The sequence below is a fragment of the Panicum virgatum genome, chromosome 5N (genome assembly GCF_016808335.1).
Source record: "Panicum virgatum strain AP13 chromosome 5N, P.virgatum_v5, whole genome shotgun sequence".
Taxonomy (NCBI): Eukaryota; Viridiplantae; Streptophyta; class Magnoliopsida; order Poales; family Poaceae; genus Panicum; species Panicum virgatum.
The window spans coordinates 52883898-52898836 of NC_053149.1; the positions used below are offsets into that span (position 1 = coordinate 52883898).

The 14939-nt window shown below is 48.8% G+C and overlaps 1 protein-coding gene across 1 annotated transcript; it reads left to right on the top strand.

Moving 5' to 3' along the window:
• Positions 1–6485: 6485 nt before the first annotated feature.
• Positions 6486–7615, top strand: LOC120675420 (membrane protein PM19L-like). Its single transcript, XM_039956641.1, has 3 exons — positions 6486–6950; positions 7057–7102; positions 7206–7615. Exons 1-3 carry the CDS (start codon positions 6604–6606, stop codon positions 7281–7283), a joined length of 471 nt encoding a protein of 156 aa, XP_039812575.1. The 5' UTR covers positions 6486–6603; the 3' UTR covers positions 7284–7615.
• The last annotated feature ends 7324 nt before the right edge of the window (positions 7616–14939 follow it).

The following is a 14939-nucleotide window of genomic DNA, read 5'->3' on the forward strand; positions in this document are numbered from 1 at the left end:
GATTGTTCGTCGTCCACCGGAGCTTGAAAAATACACTGAAAAGACAGTAAGGGAAAGAAACACCTGCAAATGCCATCGCCACACAAGGCTTTGAAGACCGCAAAAACCACTCGATGCTTACAACGAGATCTAGCAACCGCTGAATGAACATCGGCTGGAGGAACACCCCAAGCAACACAGGCTTGCAATCCTTCACCACCGAAATAGAGGGTTGAAGAAACCGGATCTTGTCGCAGAACAGATCGAAAGAAGAGGTCGAAGTCGCCACAACAAAAGACAGCCAACTGCATCTCTTGATTGACACACCAACTGCAAAGATCTGAAGAGAACCTTCAGATCTGGCAGAACTAACTCCCACTTGTCCATCATCGACGCCGGAACGAACGTCGTCGAGGTAGGAAAAGGCCGGAGAGACCTTATTCCAAAGCGTCATCGTCGCCACCACCTCGTCGATGTCGCTGGAGAACCAAACCCTAATAGAAACTAAACAGATCTATAAAAAGGATGGGTCCCGCTCCTCCACCTACCGGCGGCGAGGCCACCGGAGGGATAGAGGAGGGGAACCGAGGGGACGGTGCTGGGCTGGCAGCGGCGGCGCCTGTAGGGGTCGAGGAGGCGAAGGTCTGTCCCTAGCCGCGGTGCGTCTTCAATTTGAAAGGTGGAACAATTTAACTATTCGATAGGCCGATCTAAATTAATGCTCCGCAATAGAATTAATGTAGAGTGGCTTCAGGCGATGGTTTGCGTAACCATCACCTGAATTGATGCGCAGTCGCACCTGAAGCATTGTGGCGAAGTTAGAGTAAAGTGGAGGGGAATGCAACAATGAAAAAGGGACAAATTTTTTTTTGACAAAATAAAGAAGTCCACTAATAATACTTAATGCATTGATGTAGCATAAACAAAATAGCATTAATATAGGCAAAACACATCATTTTGACCTCAAATCCCAACACCATCGATGATTCAACGACCTAAAAGAGCAAACAGATGATTCATAAATTAATGTAATATCACTTTTCAAGGAGAAAGAATTTTGCAAATTAAAAAAACAATCAATCCATTACCTTTAATCTCTATCATCAAATCTACGATCTTGCATTTTCATGATGCGACAACGACCGCCTCATTGGTAACTTTCAGCATATCTTTTTTCTCCACATAGCAAAAAAGGCAATTGCTCATGAACTTATCACCAATGCAATTGCGCAAATATGTTTTCACAATCTTCATGGTTGAGAAACACCTCTCAACTGTAGCAGTAGCAACAGGTAACACTAGTACAAGCTTCAAAAGTCGATAAACCATTGGATAATGATTATGTTTTCCAATCTCCACCATTTTTTGAGAAAGCTCAACAATAGTTTGTAGGTTGGAGAACCTATCAACATCTCTCACATTAGATATGTAGAGGCCAAGCTCATTTTCCAAGTACTTTCTTCACACCTTCTCTTTAAGATTAGGATGGTAATCATCAATTTGTTTCCTTAGTCCTGAATCGTATTTAATCTCCTCTTCCCAATTGATATCATCCAAACATGAATTCCTAGAAATGTTGCCACTATCCGACTCTGGTACTTTTCTTTTGAAAAATCGTTCCATCAATTAACCTGCATCAGTACATGGTAAAAAAGATATAAATATTACTGAGTTTACTATTTCCTAGCTGCTTAGTTTAAGAATCAACAATATAAAATTTTATAGGTTTAGGGATCGGATGACAATTGAATACATCTTAAATTCTTAATTCATAAATAAATAGATAAACTGAATAAGATTTAAGCATGTAGTCCCAACCTGCAACCTTGACCGATGCTTGCTAGCTTGCTGCTTGATTGCGTGAAGTGTGATTGGTGCGTGAGGCCAGGGCTTGCAGCACTCGGCCACTCGCAGTAGACTAGCAGATGGCACCCAACGATGAGCGAGGGCCGAGGGGATCGGACGAGTGGACTGAGCACAGTAAGGGCGGACGGCCGACCGGTGGCTGTAGCTGCGACCTGCGGCTTGCCGCTGCTCGCTTGGCGTCCTTCTTCGTTGCGTCTCGCCGAACGGCGCCGGGTGAGGCGGGTAGGCGGCGGCCGTCAGGCGACTGGGCGGAGGGAGATGAAACGGACGGGCAAGCAAACGTGAATACCACGAGTCACCGATCAAAATTGGTGAAACCTCTAAATCTAATCTTTTGAGGCTGCTCTTGCTGGGCTTAGTTGGGCTGCTAAGCTACTGCTGGGCTGTGTGTGGGGGGGGGGGGGGGGGGGGGGGGGCTATATATCTTCCGGAAGATAGTTTGTTATGAAACTTCTACTTTAAGATGCGTGCAGAACAGAAACAAGTGGTTGAGATTCCTGCGGGCTGAGCGGATCAGCGGACTGCTTCAAAATTAGGGTGACAGGTGTTGCGACAGGGTTGGTTGAGCGGGTGGAGGTTCAATTGATTTGCTAGCTTAAAACACATTTTTCTCTTAAACCGTGAATCTGTTTTCGATTCCGTTTGAACCATCGTGTTGTTTAGAATTAATGCAACAAAATGAAAACCCGTATGAATATATTTTTTAATTTTTAAAAACTCAACACTTGGAATATATACATTCAACATTTTTTATATGCAGCTTCAACATCTCAGTATAAAATGTTGAATTTGTTTATTGGAATTGTTGAAATAAGTCCAAATGATTGTTGAATCTTGTATATTAAAATATTGAATCTGTTAATATAATATTCCACATATACTAGGTCACATGATATTTAGAAAAAAAAGATAGCATACTTACCACATTTGTTACGTTATGCTGTGTCTGCACTGCTCATGCATGGGCTGTGGCGCGTCTCGCTCGCTGAGGTGTCAGTTTCACGTGGGTTAGCAACATAGCATAGAGCAGGTGGGCCATTATGGGCCGTGCGATGTTTGGCTTTACCATCTTCCGTTAGACATATAGGATGCCCGGGGGGGTGCAGATTTTTGGGCTTTGGGGGGTGCTAAGAGCAACTCCAGCAAGATCACTATTTGAGTCCCTCCTCCAAATTTAGAGAGTGAAGTGTAAAAATCTAACTCCAGCAGACCCTCTACTTAAGCCCCTAAAATAAGGAGGCCTCCAAATCTCTCCTTCCATCCCCTAGGTCTGGGGAGTCTTTAGGGAGCCCTCCATCTGTGGGCCCACCCACAATTGCCTCTACTCCCTCCCTGCAGGCGCGCGCTTCGCTCCTGTCCGACGCCTCCTCTGCCCGCCGGCCGCCGCTGCATCCCCGCGTGCGCGCGCATGCGCCGGCCGCCGCCGCGGCCCGTGTTGCTGCTGCCGCCTGCCACCGCTGCTGCTGCCTGCCACCACCCTGAGCGTGCTGCTGCCTCTGATTGGATCGAGCAGGGTACAGGGAAAGAGGAGGAAGAAAGAAAATAGACACTGACGTGTGGATCCCATTTGTCATAGTAAAAGAAGGGGCTGCAAGTGAAAGCTATTGCTGGAGTTGAACACAAAATTATAGCCCTAAAAAGTTGAGGCCAGCCCCTACTTAAGAAAGTAGAGGCCTAAAATAGGGATTATTGCTGGAGATGCTCTAATGAGGTCAAAATTTAACTACAACAACTGTTTTTTCTGTTTTAGGGGGGTGCAGCTGCACCCGCATGCCATGTACTGGGCTTCGCCCCGACGTGCCAGCCGTACGTACATTCTTTTCAAATGAAGCCGCTGGAGAAAGAAAGTGATCTGATGGACAGTGGCGGATCAAAGGGGGGGCTAGGGGGGCTCTAGCCCCCTACCGCCTGGGACACCATGGAGTCCCCCTGGAGCCCCCCCTAAGATTTTTTTGCGCCATCAATGGAGGAAGCGGATGCTCAAGACTTCAGGAGCTCGAGGAAGAAGAAAGCACAACGAAGAAGACGACCTGTCCGGCTGTCTGTGTGAGTTGGGCCGGCGGCCTGCAGTAGCCCATGACTTAAAAAGCCCATTAGCTGATTAGCCAATCCATCCAATCCCCAAATGGCATGTGCCCTTGAATCCCTAGCTTCTAGCGAGTACTGCCTCCGGCGGTGGGGTCACGAATGGGAGGGGTCACGGCCGCGGGGGCAAGGCACCGGGGGACGGGGGTCCGCTCGCCGCTCGCGCATCGGCGTCCCGCGGTCCCGGGGTGGGCGCGTTCGCGCCACGGCGCCAGGCGCCAGTGCGCCAGCGGCCAGCGCCACTGTCCAGCTCGCGGCCGCCTGGCCGGACCCCAGCGGCGAGCACCGAGCAGGCGAGTGGCGGAGGGTCGGAGGGGCTGCAGCTGCAGGCCGTGAGGCCGCCCACGCCCCGCCCAGGTACCCACGTGGGAGCAGAGGAGGCCTGAGGCGCCGAAGGGCCGAAGCGCCGAGCCAGCAAGCTTCTGATTTGTTTGAAGAAATATAAGAAAGTGAGAAAATCCTCCTATTTTGTGATTTTTGTCCATCAATTGTTATTGATCTGAGTATACCATCTTCAATGTTTGTCAATTATTCGTGACTGTGAAAGGATGCTTCAAATTTCAGTTTTTAAGCTATTATTTGCCTTGTCACTAATTTATTTTGCCTTGTGTAGATTTCTCCTCAGGAAGAACATGCATGATTATGTGGGAGCGTGGTTTTTTCTTTTGGCTTCATGGTTTGGTATGTACAAAAATTCAGATTTGTCTTTTTTAACTTTTCTTGATGTACTTCTTTATGTTTCTATGAAAAATGCTTGAATCTTTAGACCAATACATTGATATATTGTTCTATAGTTCCTATTATAAAAAACTTCAGCCCCCCTATACTTTATTCCTGGATTCGCCCCTGCTGATGGAGTCATGGAGCTGCTGAACTGAACCGAAAGGAGCAGAGGGGCCGGCCCGGGCGTTAACACCTGGGGCTCAGATCCGACAAAAAGAACTCTTGCAGATTTTCTAACCTCCGGATTCAAAAGAAGCATCATATTAATTTTGTTAGTCAGAAAAGCAATCGCCAGGTGGGGATTGTGGCCAGCCAACATCAAATTCTTTTTAAGTTGCAGAAGAATCCAGCAATAACGCCTTTCAGTTTTCACTGCATCCCCTTGCTTTGTTCGAAAAAAAAAACTGCATCCCCTTGCTATGCCAGGTGCCTACCTTCACCACCAGGATTGACTGCCATCCTTGCTGAGGCCGCACACGTACGCACGCAGACGATTGTTCTTGGACAGAGCAAGAAACCGGGGATGGCTATTTTACGATCGACCGTACGGAAGCAAGAAACCAGGATTGGCTGCCATCCTTGCTGAGTCCGTATGGTCGATTCTCCGACAGCTACTTTTTTTAATAACTTTTTTATTGTTTTTTGAAAAAAGTTCAATTTTTTTTTGAAGAGATAAATATTTTTTTCAAATAAAAATTTGGTGGGGTAGAAAAAATTTCAAGAAAAATTTTGGTGGGATAAAAAAAATTTACGAGAAAAAATTTGACAGAGAGATATTTATGAAATAAAATGGAAAAATTGAAGAAAAAAATTGTACATCCAAATAAAAAAATTCGGGTTACATTTTTTTATAAAAAATTTTGTATGAAAAGAAGAAAAAAAGTGAAAAAAATCGGATCTGGCCAAGGCCGATGCTTGGTGAGCGTCGCCGCACCTCCCGCCGCCGCCGGCCCGCAGTGCCTCCCCCGCCAGGAGCAGAGGAATGGGAGGGGGACCGGGAGAGAGGAAGGAAACGGAGGCCGGGAGCGTGGAGATCTAGATGTATCTGGAGCAGATGGAGAAGAAAAAAAAAGTGAAGGGAAAAGGGATAGTGGAGGCGGAGCATTGACCCCAAACATGTGACGGTGATGATAAAAATTGACCGCTCGCTCCAAAACTCACGGTTGAGTGCAAAATCATCATTGTGCAAGAAACCGTCGATTCGGTGTGGCATCTGTGACGACCGAGACCGCGGCGTCCTAATAACCATTGATCTGCTAATAATACTCGGCATCTCCGAGACGTGTGTCCCAACGTCTCCCAAACACTCACGGATTCCACGGCCAAAACCGGCGCGCGATCTTCTCCTTGTTGCTGTAAAGGAATAAAGCGCCTGCCTGCCGGCTGAGACACCCTGAGCCGAACTGAAAGGGATCGCCGCCGGCGCGGCGCATGCCCGCCCCGGAGGAAAAGGCTGCACCTGTCCAGCTCCAGCCGCCATCCTGATCCTAATCAAAAGTTCTTCCAAGCTTCCAGACGAGACGAGCAGAGAATCTCTGACGACCCGCCGGTGGTGGACAAGCTGGCCGGAGAGCCCGGTCGATCGAGCTGGAAGAAAGCCCCCGGGCGCGGGGCCAGTTGAGCTTCCTGCCTTGAGCATCACGTTTGCCACAGCCCCCACGAAAGCCCAGCGCAACCCAAGCGGCCGGCCGGCTGGTCGTGCAGCCAATGGAAGCAAGGAACAATCCTAGCTTCGCCTGTCTCGTCGTCTGCAGAAAAGTATTGCGTATTTTGCGTCTCGTCCTGCCTCGACGGTGTGCTCGACTGCTCGTGTGTGTGTGTGTATATAAAGAGGGTGCGCCTGCGGACGCTACCTCAGGTCAGCAGAAAGAGTGTACGTAGCTAGAGCGCGAGCTAGATTGTGAGCAGGAGCGACCGAGCTCGATTCGTCTTCGGCCGTCGAGATCGATCATGGCGAACGCGGGTCTGAAGCCGGTGGCCGGGCTCCTGCTGGTGCTCAACTTCTGCATGTACGTGATCGTGGCGGCGGTCGGCGGCTGGGCCATCAACCACGCCATCAACTACGGCTTCTTCATCGGCTCCGGGCTGGAGCTCCCGGCGCACTTCTCCCCGATCTACTTCCCCATCGGCAACGCGGCGACCGGGTTCTTCGTCATCTTCGCGGTGATCGCTGGGGTGGTCGGCGCGGCCGCGGCGCTCGCGGGGTTCCACCACGTCCGCGCCTGGAGCTCCGAGAGCCTGCCGGCGGCGGCCTCCTCCGGGTTCATCGCCTGGACGCTCACCCTGCTCGCCATGGGGTACGTACATCTTGGTGCTCGTACGACGATGCAACCGGCCGTTCGTGTCGGAAGATGCCATTCCTAATGACCTTTTGCTTTGGGCAACCTTGTTTTTTTGTTTCAGACTGGCCGTCAAGGAGATTGAGTTGCACGGCAGGAACGCCAGGCTGGTAAGAATAATTAAGATCGATCTCCAAATAAATATGCAGCTTACTCTCTGTATACCTGACGAAATAAAACCTGCAAGGAAACTGAATCTTTCGAGTGTTGCAGATCTGCATGGAGTCCTTCACCATCATCCTGTCGGCGACGCAGCTCTTCTACCTGCTCGCCCTACACGGAGGGAGGTGAAGACGATGAGCCTGGCCTGAGATCGATCGATCGGGTCGTACTGCCTGCCGAGAGATAGACTGTAAGATTGGTTGGGTGTCGAATTGGGAGGTGATGCATCGGTTTCATCGGTCTGTTGCGGGTTTCTTCCGAGATGGAGAGGCAGAACGTACGTGTATCTCTCTCTGTGTATGTGTGTGTGTTTGTGTTTAATTGTACGTACGGGCGTACGGCATGTGTTGGGGGTTGATGAATTGAGTGGCGTCAATTCAACAATGGTGGGTTCGATTGGCTCCGTGTGATACGTCGATTGTTTCCGAGGTGGAGGGCAAGTATGTGACCGAGTACTAGTACGGCATGGTTCTTCTCCCTCTGACTCTTTCATCTACGTGCAACCAAAATTCAGTTCATTGAAACCCACCTCCGTAGGCCCAAACCAACAGCAGACCCGGCCTCAAAACCTATGGGCTCAGTATGGGCCGACCGGGGCCCATACTACTAGTTGATACCGGTACCGGAAGGACGCGTCTTTTTCTTTTTTATATTTAAAAAAAATTCAAAAATATATGTCCGTTTTGAAAAATTTCGAAACTGGCCCTAGGTCGCCCGGCCCAGGGGCGACAGGACCCCTGTCGCCCAAGCAACGAGCGACAGGATCTCAATATAATTTTTTTTTTGAATTTGCAAAGAGATCCTTGGCCGGGGGGTGGGGGGCCTGTCGCCCCCCACGGGCGCGGGCGACAGCCCCCCCACGGGCGACAGGGGGTCTCCCACTCTATATAAGCCCTAGCCTCCATTTCCTTCTCATTTGAGCCAAAAATTGCACCAAAAATTCAGAAAAAAAAGAGAAGAGTGAGGAGAAGAAAAGCGGCGAAACTCTGCCGAATTTGTTCAAATGATATAGAAGCCCTAGCCTCCATTCCCTTCTCATTCCCTCCAACACATGATGTTCCTTCCCCTGTACATGAACCTAGATCCAGAAAAGGGAAAAAAATGAAAGGAAAGAGGTTCGTCAAGTCATGCTGCAGCACCTCAAGTACCAACTTGTGTTAACTGGAATGACGATATGGATGACTTTATGCCCCCCAAACCATGGCCTCCAACACATGATGTTCCTCCCCTGTACTTGAACGTAGATCCAGAAAAGAGAGAAAGAGAAAGGCAAGAGGTTCGTCGAGCCATACTACACCACCTGCAGCACCACCATCTGTCAACTGGGATGACGACCTAAATGATTTTATGTCATGATCTATAACATATGATGTTCATCGGTTCAAGATGTATTCGCATTTAGTATTGTTAATGTTGTATTATGCTTGTATGTATGTCTCGTACCTAACTTGCATTCACTGGACATGTACATAATGTCGAGTTTGAATCGTAGTTAGTCCTAATGGAGCAGCGAAGCATAAACATACCATCTATCGTATGTAATGAAAAATACAAGAGTAATCAGAGGCGAACGTTGAAGTGTACAAATAAGCGGTCCACAGCTATCTCATTACAAATAAACATCCGATCGCCCGAGGGGTGGGCGACAGGCCCTGTTTTTTTTTCTGGATTTTTGGTGGAATTTTTGGACTCAAATGAGGAGGAAATGGGGGTCAAGGGCTTATATAGAGAGGGCACACCCGGTCGCCCGAGGGGGGGCGACAGGCCCCCCTGTCGCCCGTTGGGGGGGCGATAGGCCCCCCTCCACCCGCACTCCCCCGGCCAGGGACCTATTTGCAAATTGGAAGAAAAAAAATTACAAACAGGTCATGTCGCCCCTTGGGTGGGCGACCGGGGTATATTTTCGAATTTTTTCGAAACGGACATATATTTTTGAAATTTTGATTTTTTTTAATATAAAAAAGAAAAAATCGCCGGAAAGGACAGACAATTCAAATTAAATTTCCGCTTTGACGAAGTAGGCCCATGCATGCGCACACATTTAATCGCGAAACGCCTTTTACCTTTAATCGTGGATTCATGATCCCGTGCAAACAACGGTCACCACTTCCCCTTTATTCATCTATTCAAGGTCTATTTTTACTTGGCTCAAAAACTAAAGAAAGCACTCGTGTCATTAGTTTTTCTTGGAGAAAAACAACCAGCGTTTATTATCGATTTGATTACTCTATGCATGTGCTTTCACTCCCGAGCATGCATGCGATGAATTACTGCCGTACCGATTCCTGAAGCGTCACTGCTAAAGAAAAACCAGAATAGAACTTACATATCTGAATTTTTTAAATTTCCTAATGGACCTTGATAGTTGAATGGAGGGTCCCGTTTGGTCAGGCTCCACAATGAAGCCTTTAGTAGCTCTCTTCGCTGCTTGGTGTGGTGATTCCACTACCGTTAATGAGCTCGTTGCCCACTTGCCCTGAACTATAGATGGCCAAACGGGCGGCCCAGCCTGGCTTGGCACGGCCCGTTTAGGCACGGGCCGCTTAGGCACGAATTAATTAACGGGCCGTGCCGTGCCTACTTATGGGCTGAACTGCCGGTCCAGGCACGACCCGAAAGTGCTTTAATCGTGCCGGGTCGGCCCGTTTGGCCTGGCAGCCCGGCCCGAAAGTGTTTTAATAGGGTTTGATAATGGGATGAGCTGATATTTAAACGGACATATCGTGCTACTCATCGGGCCGCCTATTTTCGGGTCGTGCCTGGATGCGTCCAGCGGGCTGGCAGTGAGGCCCAGACACGGCTCGGATATCGGGCCCATACCGCCCGAAGCACAATAATAATCAGGCCCAGCCCATGCTCGGGTCAGGCTAAATTGGGCCGGACCTCGGGCCCCATGGGCATCGGGCCAAACGGCCAACTATGGCCCTGTTCAGCTGACCCAATAAACAATGCTCGACTGGCTTATTACGGCTTATTTCCTCTCACAAAATATTATTCATTCTACCAGCCGATTACTATTTATTCTAACAGCCGAACATCTTCTGTACCCTGGACAGCGTAGCCTGCCGAGTTGGATTTCACGACGCGAAACGCTGCTGCAGCCTGCAGTTGTTCCCCGCCAACGCTGCCATCTGCTGCTAGTGGTAGCACCACACCAAGCAGGCACGCGGCTCCGTCCGATCTCCACCGCGTGGTCCACAGCAAAACCCAACAGGCCTCGGTGCTCACCTAACCGCATCCCAACAGGCAGTAGCGGAACGTCTCCAACGTCATCACCAAGAGCACCGCGAAGAGCTTGTTGCCCGGCGAAGGAAAGAACAAGCCGGCATCCTCATCTTTACGGGGGTGTTTAGTTGGTGAAAAAGTTTGGATTTGACTACTATAGCATATTTTGTTGTTATTTGATAAAAAATATCTAATCATAAATTAATTAGCATCATTAGATTCATCTCGTAGAAATCAGTTAAACTATATAATTAGTTATTTTTTTCAACTGTATTTAATGCTCTATATATATGTCCGAAAATTCGATGTGACGGATAGGGCGTAAACTTTTTTGAGAACTAAACGCAGCCTTAGTGGCTCCGTTCGGCTGGCACACTTCGGGCGGCAGTTGGGGTTTGGCTGGCCTCCAGCAGCCGTTCGGGCAGCTACTGCTTGACTGTTGACTGCTTGTACGTTCAGAGCAGCTGGGGTTTGGCTGCTGCTGACTGCTGCCGGTTGCTTCTGCTGCAGCAGCTCCAGCCAAGAGCAGCTCAATGCAGCCAACACCAGGGTTTGAAATTTCGGCGAAATTTCGCCGAAATTCGGCGAAAAATTTCGTTTTCGCTACTTACTGGGAAAAAAAATTTCGGTATTTTTCGGAAAATTTCGTTTGAAAATTCAAAATTCAAAAAATTTCGGCCAAAAGTCACCGAAATTCGCCGAAATTTACCGAAATTTCGGAACGAAATTTCGTTTCCGCTAAACACCGGGATTTGCAACGAAAACGAAATGGTTAACCCTGGCCAACACTCCATCTCGCCTCATCTTGACAGAGCCTCCTGATTCTCTTGTGCCATAGGCTGCCTTCCTTTTCTTTTCGCTTTGGCACAAAGCGTTTCGAAGAAAGGACCATATATAATTCAGTAATAATGGTGGTAATGGAACGCTATGATTCGCCCACATAATAATAGAAAAACCTGTGTTTTCAAGGAAAAAATGCCTTTTTCAGGTTGCTTGAAATTCCTTCCCGTCGCGTTCGTGCACATTTCTGTAGGACCGGTCCGATCCGTTCCATGATGGCGCGAGACCGCCAGCTCAAGATGGCAACGGGTAGAATGCCCGCGGATACCAGTGTCTCGTGCCCGCACCCGCGGCCAAAATTCCGTGCCCGTGCCCGCGCCCGCCGCCCGCCACGGGCGGCATCCTCTGCCCGCGCCCGCTATCCGCGGGCATGCCCGTGTGCCCGCCAGATCTGGAGGAGGACAACGCGTGGCGACGGCGGCTGCCAGGCGGCTCGACGGACGGCAGCGGGGTGGGCTGGCTCGATGGACGACAGCGGGTGGGGTGGCTCGACAAGGACGAGGATAAGCAGCTCTAACCGCTCTTCTTGCTGCAGGCCGATGGCAGCCGGGGAGGTCCACGCGCCACCGAGTAGGGGAGGCCGAACGCGCGACGCCGCGAGTTGCGGGAGGCGCGCCGCCGCCGTCGCCGCCGCGAGTGGAGGAGCAGGAGCCGCAGGCGTCCGCTGGATGATGGGGGAGGCGGGGTCGCGACCGCTGGGGGACGGCGGGAAGCGCGAGTCGCGTGCGGAGACGGGGTTCGCGTGGGCCGTGGGCAGTCGCCGCTCGGCTGGTGGGATTTGGAATTTGGGATGGATGAAACTCTAGGATCCGAAGGAAATATACCTCTTCTGCGATGGTCCCACATGTCAGTGCGGGTTTGGCGGGTTTGCGGGTACGGGCATGTTATTTTCTTACCCGTTTACCTTTACCCGTTGGGTACAACTTCGTACCCGCACCGTGCCCATGCCCGCGGGCACAGGTTCACGCCCGTATCCGCGCCCACCGGGTCTCGTGCCCGCGGGTACGCGGATTTTTTACCCCCCGTTGACATCTTGACCGCCAGCGCCGCGACGTGGCATGGCAGGGCTGCTGGGCCGCGACGTGGCACGGCAGGGCTGCTGGCCAGTGGCCACGCCACCTCGTTCGTCTAGATACCTAGGCGCATCTCGAATATCTGAAAAATTTATTATCTATTTAGATAACTAGATCTGATTAGTAAAAAATAGAAAAAAATAGTTACTAGCTATAGCTGATTTATCTTACATAACCTAAGAATATGTAGATCCAAGAGTATAAAATGATCTTTAGATTTGTCTCTCATATGCATATCAGACTACAGTACCAGCTTATTAGCATTACGAACATCCTTTACTAATACTCCCTCCTTCCCCGTTTATAAGGCATGGTGGAACATGACACGGTCTTCTAAATAATACTTTGACCATTTATTTATCATATATTATATCACTTTTGATTATAAACTTATAATCATTGTAAAATATATTTGATTATGAATCCAATCATATGAAATTTGCATTATAAAAATAAAAATTTAATAGTCAAATTATTGGTCAAAGATGATAAGGTTTGAATCTTGATATACGTGTATGCCTTATAAACAGGGAAGGAGGGAGTATATTCTGCGAGTTCTATTAATTGTGCTGATCTGAGATTGGCTTGTTGACTTGACCAGGGGCGGCGTTTCCCGCCGTGCTGCCATGTGCCCACCGTCCACATGCGGCGTGGCAGTGCTGTCTCATGTAGCGAATTCAAACGGCACCTGGACTGTTATCCAAAAAAAAAAAAACGGCACCTGGACACTGAGCGTACTGGTTGTACTGCGGACCGGGTCGCAAGATCTTGCAAACCGGCACAAAACGGAACCCGGATTTTGAAACAAAAGGAATCTTTTATGATCAGATCATGATTAACGGATACCTGGTTTTTAATAGCTAGTGTCAGGTACACATTTCTTTTTTTGTTTTGTTTTCAATGAGGCAAGTTGACATGCTGCTTGCTGTTTTAATCGGAGGATAATGCGCTGTTTGGCAAGGCTTCACCAGTGAAGCAAAAGAAATTGGTATTACCTAGCTTCTAATTCATTTCAGCATCAACTTATAATACAACTTCACGTTACATTATCTTGATTTGCGTGAAATAGGTAAAGCTAAAGCCAGAATAAATCATGCCAAACAGATCTTAATAGTAAACCTTTTCGACGCTACAGCCGGTGAAAAAAACCCTATCAGGAATGTGTTGGATTTGTAAAAAAACAGCGTCAGTTGAGTAGGAACGATCTGATGTGCTAGACCTCGAGCGATCAGTGGGGATGCAATCATGGACTTCAAGAAACCATGAGCAGAGGATCACGACGTGTTGGTACACAGTCACAATGCTTCCAAGACGACGCCCTCAGAGCAGATACAATAGGTACACCTCATCAGTGGAATCGCCAAGACACGTAGGAAGAATCTAACGTGGACGAGAGAGAATTGGAGAGAGAAAGCCAGCTTGTCGATGCTGCCCGCGCCGAGCGATTCGCCTGGTATGCGACCGCGACGCGCCGAGCTTGTCGCGTCCTGACGCGGTTTGTGGGACCGCCCTCATCAAGACTGCTCGGCGAGCTCGGCACAGATGGTTAGTGATGGGGCCTACATAGAAAAAATAATTATGTTGGGGTGTGTGAGAGAGACTAGTTGTTGTACTGCTTGTCTGTTAAGGCTGTGTTTGGTTGCATAAACCAAAATTTCAAAAAAAAAAATCCAACACCTGCATGGAGACTTAAATCTAGACGAAATAAAAAACGCATTGCGACTGCTGTCTGTAAATGGCGAGACGAATCTAATGAACCTAATTAGGTTGTACTTCAAACCTGCTCTGTAAATGGCGAGACGAATCTAATGAACGCATTGGTTAGTGGTGGGGCCTACATAGAAAAAATTAATTAGGCTCATTAGATTCGTCTCGCGATTTACAGACGAGTTCTGTAATTATTTTTGTGATTAGTCTATGTTTAGTATTACAAATGTACAAAGATGTCTTTTCAAAAATTTTATGGAAAGCAACCAAACACGGCCTAAATTTATCTATTGGTGATGTGGCTTGACTTATAGGCCAGCTTATTAAACCTGCTCTCGGCCATGTTTGGTTGGAGGGTAGAAAAATTTTGATGAGAGAGAAATGAAGCTTTGACCACTAATTAGTAGTATTAAATAAAGTCTAATTATAAAATTACCTCCACAAATGTGGTACTGTAGCAGGTGCTCTAGCTAATGAGGCATTTGACCGTACGATCGGAGGATGATTGAGCGCGGTTACTGTAGCATCACTGTAGCCAATCATGATGAAACTTGGCTCATTAGATTCGTCTCGAAAAGTTACACCCATTCCTAAAAAGGCTTTACAAATAAACTTCGTTTAGTACTTCATGCATGCATTCGTCTTTTTGTGCAAAAATTTTCGTTGTTCCATGCCACTGCGCGCTGACAGTGATAGCTGCTCGCCTGCCCGCGCAGTACTAGTCCAGGACTACCGGTGCGGGTCAGCCACACCGACCCCGACGCGTGAGTTCCCGCGAGAGGCACCTGTGCGGAGGCCCGATGGGAGAGACAACAAGCCTGACCTCCCCTCCGGCCGGCCGCCGGCCGCCATTTGGGTTTCTCGGGGTCGGGGAGCAGCGTCCCAAAACGTGTGGCTCTGTTTATCGAGGCTTTAACCTGTTTACGTGCGGACGGGCCAG

What these genes read in the sequence shown, in the direction of transcription:
- LOC120675420 (XM_039956641.1), top strand. Translation starts at nt 6,604, where the DNA reads ATGGCGAACGCGGGTCTGAAGCCGGTGGCCGGGCTCCTGCTGGTGCTC. An exon ending in CTCACCCTGCTCGCCATGGG is followed by an intron (nt 6,951 to 7,056) that starts GTACGTACATCT and finishes TTTTTGTTTCAG; the next exon opens with ACTGGCCGTCAAGGAGATTG. An exon ending in ACGGCAGGAACGCCAGGCTG is followed by an intron (nt 7,103 to 7,205) that starts GTAAGAATAATT and finishes CGAGTGTTGCAG; the next exon opens with ATCTGCATGGAGTCCTTCAC.